Source organism: Gymnodraco acuticeps, unplaced genomic scaffold (assembly GCF_902827175.1).
Source record: "Gymnodraco acuticeps unplaced genomic scaffold, fGymAcu1.1, whole genome shotgun sequence".
NCBI classification, from domain to species: domain Eukaryota; kingdom Metazoa; phylum Chordata; class Actinopteri; order Perciformes; family Bathydraconidae; genus Gymnodraco; species Gymnodraco acuticeps.
In genome coordinates this window covers 1,890,986-1,903,783 of record NW_022992130.1, presented here as the reverse complement: position 1 = coordinate 1,903,783, position 12,798 = coordinate 1,890,986, and the positions used below count along the sequence as shown (strand labels likewise).

The 12,798-nt window shown below is 39.8% G+C and overlaps 2 protein-coding genes across 3 annotated transcripts in view; one reads left to right on the top strand and one right to left on the bottom strand.

Annotated features, from left to right (window-relative positions):
- Window positions 1–2,680, bottom strand: part of spock2 (SPARC (osteonectin), cwcv and kazal like domains proteoglycan 2) — a 34,487-nt gene extending 31,807 nt beyond the window's left edge. The window contains exon 1 of one of the 2 annotated variants that reach the window (XM_034203736.1): window positions 2,368–2,680. In XM_034203736.1, the coding sequence (XP_034059627.1) occupies window positions 2,368–2,556 (189 nt within the window). In that variant the 5' untranslated portion in view covers window positions 2,557–2,680. The remainder of the gene's footprint in view (window positions 1–2,367) is intronic. The other variant, XM_034203734.1, reaches the window with a different exon arrangement.
- A 6,911-nt stretch (window positions 2,681–9,591) lies between these two features.
- On the top strand, window positions 9,592–11,147 carry LOC117538225 (DNA damage-inducible transcript 4 protein-like). Its single transcript, XM_034203810.1, has 2 exons — window positions 9,592–9,821; window positions 10,266–11,147. The coding sequence occupies exons 1-2, from the start codon at window positions 9,656–9,658 to the stop codon at window positions 10,769–10,771; spliced, it is 672 nt and encodes a 223-aa protein (XP_034059701.1). The 5' UTR covers window positions 9,592–9,655; the 3' UTR covers window positions 10,772–11,147.
- Window positions 11,148–12,798: the final 1,651 nt, after the last annotated feature.

Here is a 12,798-nt window from a genome sequence, read left to right as displayed (position 1 = left end):
GAGTTAAGTCTTTCATGCTTTTGCAGCTTTGATTATTGCTTTCCAGTGTCGGATTAATATTCAACATTCTGGTCTCAGAGGACTGTGCAAGTCAGCATCAATTTATATAATCTGAATACCTATAACTGTGTAGGCTAATTGGCAGTCCTTTATACATCAACTATACATTTCTCAGAGACCGAACTGCTCATTTTCTAGTTCTGATTTTTTGTTTTGCTCAAAGACCAACATGAAGCAACACCATTTAAATGTTCATTATATTCAATATTCAGCAGCTCTCATTAAGAATCATCAAGGAAATAGGTGGTTGCAGTAATGGTGTTTAGCTTGAAGAAATTTGAACGATACGAAAAGATCCCGATAGGATGTTTCCACTTATTCCTTGCACCCAAAGCAGGACTGGTGAGGGGGGATAGAGTTATCAAACCTTTAGTGATACATGCTCCCTTTCAACACCATAACGCAGAGACTGCTGTTGCTACGGCAGCAAGCTGGAACCAAAGTGGTTTCCATTGACGATTCCCCAGGGACTTTCAGTGGTTTCGCTTCTCTGATGTTTCTCCTGTCATCATCACCAGAGACACCAGCACTGCTGCCCTTTAGCACGCTAGCAAAAGCACGCGCAGATGCAACAGCCTTGAAAAGAATCACGCCTGTGCACTTGCGGGAGTGTGGAAGCCAACACACACTTATGCACTGGAGGCTTGCAAATGCACATGCACATAAGACAGTCACCTCTGGGAATAATGGTCATGAAAGAGACACTGTGGAACTGGATCTGTTGGTGTTTCACAGCAGCTTTGATGTTCAATTGAGGGGGGGAAAGGGAAAGCAGAGCATGTGACATCTTTATACTAGATGGTAACGCCTTGAGCAATGTCAAGAAGAAGCCTTTATATCTTGGGATGCTCCACACATTCTGGTTGTGTGTTTTGTTTTTCACAGCCAATCATGATGTGCCAAATTCAGAGTGAAGTTGCTGCTCTTACTAACAGTTTTGGATGTAAGCTGTGCAAATATAGAGCAGCATCCAGCGAGTTATAATCCCACAATAATTCTGACTTAATCTTTCCATGCACACAATTTCATTACTTCCCTAAGTACAGTTCCCGAGGATATTCTCCTGAAGTAATCACAGCCAAAGTCATCTGATATCCAGGAGGGGCGGCTGCCAATTTCACCTTTTCTTCAGGGACGTCCATAAGGAGGCGTATGAGTGTGGATCAAAAATGACTGCGCAGCTTCTCTGCTATGGTTACTACTTATAAAGGCTTTTCCTCCTGTAAAGATAGGGCATTGTTCTCACGTGTTCGTGCTCAAGCCAACCGCTCACATTTCAAATCCAATAATGATACTTATCACGTGCTAGTAACCACCCTGGATCAATTAAAACCCAATTAACGGAAGTTATATGGAACATTATCCAACTGCACTATTGTCCAAATCCTGCTGGGATCATTATTAATAATTTCACAGAGCCTGGAGACAATATTAAGTCCATACATTCACAGACACAGCAATAGATCACTGTGTATAGCCTGCAGGCTTTAATCAATCCCTGCAACCCAGTTCAGTCTGTTCGGTAGGTGAATGTGCACATCAATCAATCCCCGCCCCTCTGCTCTAATTGCTTAATTCTCTTGTTTGTCAAATCTCCCGGGACACGTCTGGAAAGGAAACACATCTGAGGGCAGTATTAAGGGCAGTATGATGGAATAGGTCTTTAATGTTCCTGCTGTGCAACATAATTTGCCTGGTTAATAAAGGAAACCATCTGCTGTAGGCCTACTATGTGAAGAGTATAGCCTATATAGAGTCTAGTTTGTGTTTTCCGTTTGGATTTAGATGTTTCCAGGTAAAGCTATCGTGGAAGCTCTTGACAAAAATATCAGTTGAGACATCCTGAATTTTGAGGAGGGGATCAGAAAAGTGAAACATCAAGTCTGTGTTTGGCGTTATGAGCAAATATATTAAATTCACATAAAATATACAATGTATTTTTGAGCTATTTGTTAAAAAAACAAGCACAAAATAGAACGAAATTGAAAGGACATTTTTCAAATAATTATATAAATAACACTGTAAACAAAATACAATGTGCAGTTTCACATTCATAGTCCACTATATTCCATAAATGTGTATCTTATTATAACAGTGATTATTTTTGAATTGTTTCCAATATTTAAACATTTTTTCTAAAGTGTGTGTTTGTTGCCATATCCTAAAAACAGCCCCAAGTTTGTATCACCCGGGCGAGAAAGTGTGCCCTAACTATTATCACTGTTTCCAAATGACCGTGCGTGTTTGCCCATCAGCGCATCGTATACCGCATTACCGCGCATCTCTCAATCAACACGGAGGACTTACGTCTCTGAAGCGATTCCAGTGCTTGATCTTGCGGCTGTACTGTGAAATGGTGGACAGCCACTGCTCGTCTTCCATGAAATTCCCCGTTTTTTCCGCCTCTTTGCCGCTCTTCACCTCGGTCTGCATGGTAGACCCAGCGAACATCACCAGCGGGACGAGAAGGCACACCATATCCGTAATTTCCACCATGGTATAGCGGACAAAAACACCTCGCACACACCGGCTGTCGGCTTTCCTCTTCTGGGAGGGGGAGGATGCTGAGGCTGGATTGAAACTACCAGCTGATTAGCCTATAGGATGCTCCTTCTGCTGAGGGAGGGAGAGAGGGAAGAGAGAGATTTGATAATAGTATGCAGGGTAAGTCCTCGTACTGTGTGACGCTTTGGGTATGTTTACATGTTTGCACTGAAGGTGGTGTTTACTGTGTTTACATGCTGCACTTCCAAAGTATGCTCTGCAGCCTCACACATGGTGCACCGTTTGGTATGTAGGGCAGTCTAAATAAAGGGCTGCAATTAAGGGCTATTTCCGTTTTCTCAATTATTTGATCAATCAATAAAATGTCAATAAATGTCAATAAATAAATGTCAATAAAATGTCAGGAAGGAAATTCCGAAATTCATCACAGTTTCTCAAGTTGTAGATGGAGCTCAGTTGTCATGGAGACAGATCTATTGCCAAGGCTGCTTGATTAATCTTTAGCAATTGAATGATTGAGTGTTAATCAAAATATGCTGAATCAATTAGGAAAACTTGCTTTTAAGTTTGATAGTAAAGTTTGCAAATATCAAACATAAAACATAAAAGTCAATCAGTGACATTGCTGACATCTATCAGAGCTGCAAATCTGATTTCATTTCAGTTATTTTATAAATCTAAACATAAACATTAGGTAAATGCTTACAGCATGAATGAAAAGTGCCCAAGCTAACATAGCATGAGCAAAGACAAAACAAATGTTTTCTTTCTGTCTATGACTTTTTTTTCCGTAGATTGTAATATAATATAAAAAGCTTTGTGTTTAATGTGTAAAATGTATCAGACCAGTTGAAAATCCTTGTTTTATGAATGGCCTCTGAAATACACCTTAGTTCCAATCAACCATTTTAGATTTGTGATGGCAGAAAAGGTGCAACTCCATAACGCTGGCGCTGCTCCATTTGATGGTCCCAGAAAGCCGTGGCAGTGAGCCGGTGTACATGCTAACAGAGCGCTGGAACTGGAACACCTAAATGCAATGCAACCATAATTAATGTTGTTAATGAGGTTACACGTGTGCTATTCCTGCCATCACATGCTATGAAAAAGGCCTGCATTATCATCAATGAGCTGAACCAACATGTCTTTGACACATCTGAATTTGAACATTGAATGGCTCACATATTCATTATCAGGGCTTTTGTTTCTGACTGTGAACCTATGGTTTTGAATAAACTAAATTGATTGTGAAAAAAGCTTAAGAATGGTTACATGCCCTGTCGGCCCCAAGAGAGATGAACTGGATCACAGCTTGTAATTGAAAAGCTGTATTAACTGATGCCATCTTTATTTTGCCCTGATAAAAAGACATGCACGAGACAGGGCATCCGCGTAATCAAATTTACAAGCAAAGATAAAGAAAGAGGAAGTTGTTTAAAAGAAACACAGTGCAGACATTTGGATGTGATCAAATCAGTGTCCTAGAGCAACAAAGCATGCTAACTCAAGTATATTTGAACCATACTGCAAGTGTGATGCTACCTTTTGTAGGCTTAACACTTAGATTGGTACAAATTATTTATGTGCGCAAACAACAAATCTGCATAATGCAGTTGGTTTGAACTGGGCTGTGCTCACAGTGTGCTCTCAGCTACAAACCATAATATGTGTACTGATACAGATGCATTTTAAAGTAGTGCTCTGCAGCAGCTGCAATCAGCCCGCTTCATTCACAGGGACATTAATCCAACTAAGAGCATTGAGTCAAATTAAGCAAAATGGCATTGTGATTAACGTTATGCATCTTTAAGGCACATAGGTGAAAGCCCACACTGCTGCATTGGGAATCAGGCATAGGCACGGTCATGAACCCAGTGACAGATATGATGTGACAGTCACAGTGCAGAGATTCAGAGAGAGAAGGGCAGAACATGGCAAGCTAACAATGTGCATCTTATTTATTGGAGCAAGTTAAAGAAAAGATGGCTGAGTAATCCTAGAGTCACAGAGCCATAGGGGGTTTCAGGTAATCCCTTTATAAAAGCCAGGGAAAATATCTCCCTGTCAGTCATGTGAGCATAGTTCCCTAAGGTCTAATGCTTTATGGAGCAAAGGGAAAGAATGTAACTGATGGCAGGAAATTGTAAGATCAGGTCATACTCAATGACAAAAGACTCATTACGAACAGGATCCTCACATGCAGAGGATAATGCTTGGTATTCATGGTCCACTAATGAAGTCTATGTCAACATTAGTGTAGCGGCCAAAATCCTATAGAACTAAAACAGATAGTTAACTTAACAGCCACTGAGGCACTAGTTAGCGGATCTTACGCAGGGCAATGATCCAGGTCCAGACAAGATTCTCCGTTGTGCATTTTATTCCTATAACAAAATACAATGAACAGGTTTCCTATATCTCTTTCCTTAAGCCTTTCCTATGGCTTTCCCTTGTGTAAACACCCTGGTAAAAAACCGTTTGCCTACTAGTGCTCTGGCTCCCACTTCCACCTGTCCCCAATATATACAATTACACCAGGTGCTCTAATCACCCAGTGCCCAAAACATGCCTTCAAAATAAAAGCATAGAAACTACTTTAACTTATGACGCTAACTAAGAATACATATAAATAAATAATAATAAACACTATAAACAGCAAGAAAATAAATGTTAAACTATTAAATAATATAAAGATATATATATATATATATATATATAGCTCCAACAATTAGACTACAAAGACACTGCTTCAATTAAAAAGTGGTAAATTATGCTTCGTGTTTTTTTTTTAAAGCATCCCATATTGGGAAAAAGACATTGCACAGTACAAGTCATATGTTGAACAAGGTCTGCATGCCAATTCAACGTAGACCTTTAGATTTAGATTTGCTACCTTCGGAAATATTTTCTATTTTGCAGGTATGTTCGTTAAGCTTTTTGTTTCAATTTGAAAGTAAACATTTATTTTCTGTGTGTTCTTGCATCAGCAGCTTACATCTTGGGTTGCCAATGTCAGGATGAAGTTTTTTTTCCCAATACTTTGATTTATGATCAATTCTCCCTGCATGCCTAATAAAATTCCCATCAGCCCAATGTGTAGTGCTAACAATCTAAATGTAGGATGCTCAGCAAATGTGCCAAAGTGGATAGTGAAGAGTTTAATTAATTGAATAGAGAGTAGCCAATCATTTGAGTTAGAATTAAAAGCATTGGAGCAACAGTTTGGCATTATTATTATATTTGTTATATTGAGTTGTTAGTAAGCTTTTGGCAGATTTTGTTGGACAGATCGATGGCAGCTTTTTAAAAACGCGGTTACCACTCTTTTAGGCGCAGCTAAGCTAACTGACTGCTAGCGCTAACTTCATATAATAATAATAATAAATTATATTTCTATAGCGCTTTTCTTGAACCCAAAGACGCTTATTATATATATACTTATATATAATATTATGGGGGGTCCCTCTCTCTATCACTATCAGAATAAGCAAAAAATACCCAAAACAGCTGCAGTTTAAAGCTTGATGCAGTTGTATCACATAACTTGGTATTTCCTTTAAGGTTAAAGAGTTATAATGAGTTTTTAATAATAGTATGTTTTGTATTAGATGGTATACATGCAAGTTATCCATAATACTTCAAGATTGAAAAAGCAGTGACAACAGCCTTACAAGTCTTGTTTAATTCAAAACCAAACCATTGGCAGCACCGCTAAATAATGCACAGGGTTCTAAAATGAGAGATAGCTTCACTCAGGGACAAGCCACGGTAAGAGTACTTATAAATAATGATTGGATATATCTTATTTGTCTGATGTCATATGGTTCATCATGTATGCATTGTCTTTCTCACTCCTGCAACCATCACTTAGAAATGCAGCTTTTGTGTTCACATTCAACCAATATCAATCATAAGACATGACAAACTGTTCAGGGACCTTTTGTTGTTTTATGTGAACTTAGTAGTCAGTGAAAGGAAACATGGAACACATTTTCTAGGGTAGATTGTTGCAGTTGGCAACAACAATAAAAACACCTGATTTATAAAAAGGACAGAATGTTAATCTGAAATGAAAAGACATCTTGATATGACACATAAGACAAGGTGTTGCACTGTATTGTTTTTGTATTGGCTATTTTGAAGTCAACCAAATATTGATCTGAGTTTCTGATGCAATTCTCTTATCTCGGTATAACTTGGAAGCATTATTTTTTATGTAAATGCAAGAACAGAGTTGTATACTCTGAGTTTAAGGGTTTCCAGATGACACTGGGCTCAGAAACACTGCATTAAGAGACTACATGCTGTAATACCTATTACTGAAAGATTTCTTTCTTTTTTTCCTTACAATAATGTTGACAAAGTGACATAAATAAGCATGAGGAAACCAGAACTATTGAACTGTGGCTTGAGCAAAACATTTCAGATATACCCTGACTACAAAAGCATGCAGTTGCTATAGCTACAGTCTGGCAAACACAATCAAGGATCACTTTTACCCCCTCCTGAATTAATTAACACTACGAGCATATTCTAAAAAGTCTGGAGACAAATATTGTATCTGAGCTAAATCAGCTGTAATGTTATGCATTCTCCATTTAAATGGCTCATAAATGCTCAAGTTTCTTTCCCAACAATTACTGAAACAAATGGTTATTTGAAGACTAAAATATAATGGTGTTCCTTTGTGATTCACTGAAATTCACCTTCAAATTGTTAGAGAGAAAATCCATTCTTGAGAATGCATTTGGTAGTAGATATATTATACATGAATACATAGCCTGAGGCTGGCTAGCCTAACTGCTCTCTCAGGCATGTTTGGACTGTAAAACACAACGTCAGTCACGCTTTATTTCCTCTTATCCATTTGACCTCCCAAATAATGGTCATCCCCAACAGTGTAGGAGCTTAAGCTTTCTTATAGGGACAGTTCAGAGAAGCAGAGAAAGACAGTTTCGACCAAGAATGCATGTCAAATGTTGTATTTTCATAGCCACATTTGCTCAAAACAAAAGGTGCAATCAGGCACACACACACACACACACACACACACACACACACACACACACACACACACACACACACACACACACACACACACACACACACACACACACACACACACACACACACACACACACACACACACACACACACACACACACACACACACACACACACACACACACACACACACACACACACACACACACACACACACACACACGTTGAAGCCTGCTTCTTCAGTGTCTGTCATGTACAGGCGTTGCTGTGGCGCCACCTACTGCATCTGCATTGTATTACATCAGTTATACAGTTTGACTCACCAAAAGTGTTTCAACAAAGGCCTACCAATCCGTGTTTCTCCGGACCATTTGTTTTTCTTTATTAAACAAGTAAACGGAAGAGCGCCTGAGAGGCGTTTTTGCTTTTTAGCTTACTAAATTGTCAAATGGACGGTGCGGGCGAAACTCACGGAAGTGATTTCAAAACAAAAGCAATCGTTTGCTAAAATACACTGAAGCAATGAGGTATCAGCTCGCGCCTTCAGCTCTCTACCCTGCCTGGTAACATTTTGCTGTCCCTTTGATTAGTCACGGATTACACGGACACGGATTCCTACCGAATGTAGATTCACACATACAACTAATCTAAAATAACGTTAAGCTAAATGCTTGTCTTATTCTTTAATTTATACTAATCAGTTTCACTTTGATCAAATGGTTCTATAGTCAGTCAAAGAGTTTTTGGTGAATTGCAATAACATTAAATGGGAGTTTGGCTGAGTTTTACTGTGTAGAAAGCCTCACTTATTTGAATAAGTTATGTTGCATGTGAACAGCACAACATAGTAGGCCTTTGTGTGTCTATCAAGCTGGAAACACACACACACAAAACAGCTTTAGGAGTCCACAGGAGACTAGGCCACAATGGATTAAAACAATCAAAAAATCTAAAAGACATGACAACTGATGGTGATCATGTTAACTTTGATCCTGACAAGGGTGGGGAGGCTCCATGTGTGTGTGTGTGTGTGTGTGTGTGTGTGTGTGTGTGTGTGTGTGTGTGTGTGTGTGTGTGTGTGTGTGTGTGTGTGTGTGTGTGTGAAACCAGGAGCCAGAATAATTGATTATATTGTTAATCTTTGGTTACTTTCAATGTCTATAATAAGAACACTTTTGGAAATAAGCTTATAAAAGAAACTGAAGCACAATTTAACAAAAGTATTGAGTGTAGCTATACTTCAACAATCTCTGTCAAGAAAATGTAATTTATCCTCTTTTGAAGGGAGAGAAGCTATTATATACTACACTGCTAAATTCACAGTAAATGAAACTAACATCTAGAGTTTTAGTCATGATCATCAACATGGGCTTTGGGAAAACACAAACTATGCATTGGTAATAATTTAACTTTTTTTGATTCCACAAAATCCATGTCAGCTGTCACGTTTCCGACCAGAAACGCGTATCGCACATAGGCCTAGACCTCCGAGCAGGGTAGTCCCTCCCTACAGGCCGATCATGCAGATCCCCCCCACCCCCCGTCGACGCTCGCGAAACAGAGGGCCCCATAACTTTGCGTGGGGCCTCAAATTGGCCGGCCCTGCCTCCTATAGGCCTACGTGCGTGCGATACGTGTCAGTGCAGCTGCCGTAGGCAAGAATGGATCTTTTCACAGCTCTTTCATCATATCTGTTTTTTGTCCAAAAACTAAGGGGTGTGTCTTCTCATTGTTTCATGACACTCTGAAAACATGCGATGTCGAATTGATTGTTGAATGTCATATTTCGACAGTGAAATAATATTAGAAAAACAAAAAGCTATGAAGTTTGGTTGGGGGTCGGTCGCCTACAGGGTCAGCCCTTGACTCATCAAAGCGACAACAACATGTTACCAGGCAGGGGGTAGAGAGCTGAAGGCGCGAGCTGATACCTAATTGGTTAAGAAATAAAGAGGGCGGAGCCGGAGACTCCCGGCTTGGGTATTTAAAGCTTTGTTCCATTGTTGCGAGTGTGTTTTCCAGCTGATTCTCTCAGTAGGCAGGTCCCACCGGAGGAGGATACCACTGCACTTTTTTTGTTGTAAAGATGTCTTTTTCTTGCAATCATTCCCTGGACGGCAGCTTTCCTCCGTCCCCAACGGAGAACAGGGCTTCAAAGCGGCTGTCCTGGGGCAGCCTGCTGCAGAGGCTGACTGAGCTGAAGGGGATCAGTCACAGGGTCCCAGCAGATCATGGCAGCAGGAGTGAAACTGGTGAGTGCTGCGGCCTTTTGTCTTTGCAGGGTCCATTGTGTTTTGTTTGGTTTATAACCAAGGTGTATTTAAATGTTAGTTGACTTGTTAAAGAGAGAGCTTGAACTGACAAAGAACAAAAGGGTTAAAGAAAACGGATGCTTTTCATGATTACCTATTTTTTTTGTTAGTCCTGCACATCTGTTTGCAACTCTTATATATCATATCATATCAATATACCAATTACTGTATATAGACTATTCTGCAGTTTCTATTTTCTGTTTCCATTATTATATGATTTACTTGTAGCCTACTATTTTATCTTTATTGTGTTGCACTGTTGAAGGAGCCTGTGACCTAAGATTTTCATTGTCCTAACTACACTGTAGCTATGCACATGACAATAAAAGCCTTGAGACCTTGAACTATGAGATAAGATTGTAACTTTAATTATCTTTATTTCAGGATCTGTGGCAGACTTGTCCCTGTCAGAATCGGAAAGCAGTTTATTCTGTTACCCCCTGGAGGAGACGCTGGCTACTGAGGTTGTAGCAACAATAGCACAAAGTCTCAACAAAGCTTCACGCATCCTGGGCTACTCCAAACTGATCCTTCCAAACTGTCTACTGCTCAATATCAGCCAAGAGCTGCTGCACCTGGCTGTGAGCGAACCCTGCGGGCTCAGGGGAGCGCTCATCGACCTGTGTGTGGACAGGGGGGACCCGGGCACAATATGCACCCTGGACCAAATAGCAGTGGATACCACCCTGGTTTCCACCTTCCAAGTGACCCTTGTCCTGAGGCTGGAGTCCAGTGGATTGTGGCCAAAGGTTCAGAAGCTCTTCAAGGGAAACAGGTCACTACAGACATCTGTAAGGCACCAACGCTCTCTGAGGCTTAGTTCGAGTTTTAGGGCGATAAAGAGGAAACTGTATTGTTCAGGGGAGCTGCTGATTGAAGAGTGCTGCTGACTCAGCATTAATAGCTGAATTGAATTAATGTGCACTGCAAAAGGATATTGGGTTAACCATTGCCTTTCTTAAAGGCATTATATGGCTCCAAATGGCACTAACAAGGACTGCACTCAATTAGCATCAAACTGTCTTTGTATGTGTATATCAAACTTTCCCAGGACCCAACTTATGTCTCATGGCAGCTACTCACCTGATTGCAGGTGACTCAACAGTGAAGACTCATGTTGGAACATGGATCAACTACTTTCCTTTGATTGTAAAGTCACAGCCGCGAGGGAATGACCTATGTATTTGATAGTCAAATATTACCTGAAATGTGCATTTGTTTTTATAACAACTTAAGAACATACAAAATAAATAATTTTCTATGATATCTGGTAAGCTATCGATGACTCCTCATAAAGCGTGTGTTTGGAGCTGACCATTTGACCTTTCATCTCCCACCATCAACAGGTCAAAAGCTGTCCAATACTCATTAACAAATAACTGCAAAACTAGTCACATTCAAATCTACTTTGTGTTTCATGCTTATTAGCACATGCTAGCAAGCTAACGCACTGTACTTAAAGGTCTCATGACATGGCCATTTCCACTGATCATAATTCCATTGTTGAGGTCTACTAGAATAGATTTATATTGTGCAATTTTCCAAACTCACATTGGTTTCTCATACAGCATCTCTGTAAACTGTGTATTCACTGAATTTCACTCTCTGCCTTTAACGCCTCGTTGTAGCTCCAATAGCTCCAGCCCCCACCCTCCCTGTGAGCACAGTGTGCTCTGATTGGGCGGGACGTTGTGAATCGCGCTGAGCTCCGTGGAGGTGTGGTTTCCTTGTTTAGCGATACACATCGAAACACAGCCAAACTCATCCTGAGCACACACAAAGTCACAGCCAAAGTAAAAACATGGGCATAGATATGTCTCATAATTATTTGTGTGAACATAAAAATAATTTGTGTGTAAATATGTGATTTGGAAATGTAAAACACCATCCACAAATGCATTTAAAAGATTTGCAAACTCACAAATAAATGTGCAAGTATAAAACGGATCTGCAAATACGCTAAATATTTTCACAAATAAAAAAAAGATCTGTGAATATCTCTTTAACATTGACAACTTTCGATCAGGCATTTGTGAATCCATTTTGTATTTGCCGACCAAAAATGCGCTTGCGGGTCTCAAATCTCTGCTCGTGGATCTCACATTTCTGCTTGTGAATCGTCTTTTTACACACACGGAATTTTGAGACACTGGATCCTTCTCACTTCGGTTAAATTAAATCCTTGCGTCCCTCACTTGCGTCGTTTCCCTGCGTCTCTCCCACCAGGGAAGCATGGAAAGATGCAAGGAAACCACGAGAAGCAGGGAAATGAGTTTTAAGAGCAATGGGACGTCCTTTCCTCCGGAGCGTCACGTGAAGCGACGTCCGTTTGTGATGACGCTGCACAGCTGATCGTCTGACAGCAGCTCTGTCCCCGTTATTTCCACACACACCCCACCTCTGTTAGTACACATTTACTGACACAAACATTTGTATCATCTGTTGTAGACCCCAATAAATAAAATAAAATAAGAACTAATTCTCAAAAAAGATAAACGCCATTCTTAAAATGTATAAACGAACAATAGTTTGATTAATATTGATTAGAGTGCACAATAGAAATAAAATAATTGAGAGAAGAAAAAGAGATATGTTATCTATCAAAACCCAGTTAGATTAACATTCATTGGATTGCACACTTTGTTTGTTTGTTTGGATATGTAACAAATTCACATTTTAATAGCACTTAATGACTGACTGAATGGAAATGACAATAAATGAAAATGTAAAACGAAAAAAGCGATCATGAAAATGTTTCCAAAAAATGAATAAAATGATTTTTGACCACTTTGTTGTTCAGATATATCACATATTTGTAACTAAATGATACATGAATTGAAACAAAACACGGTATAAACTGAGGAGTGACTCCCGTGAGGTTCACGTGTTTTCTTCACTCCGCTGGGAAACTGCTCTC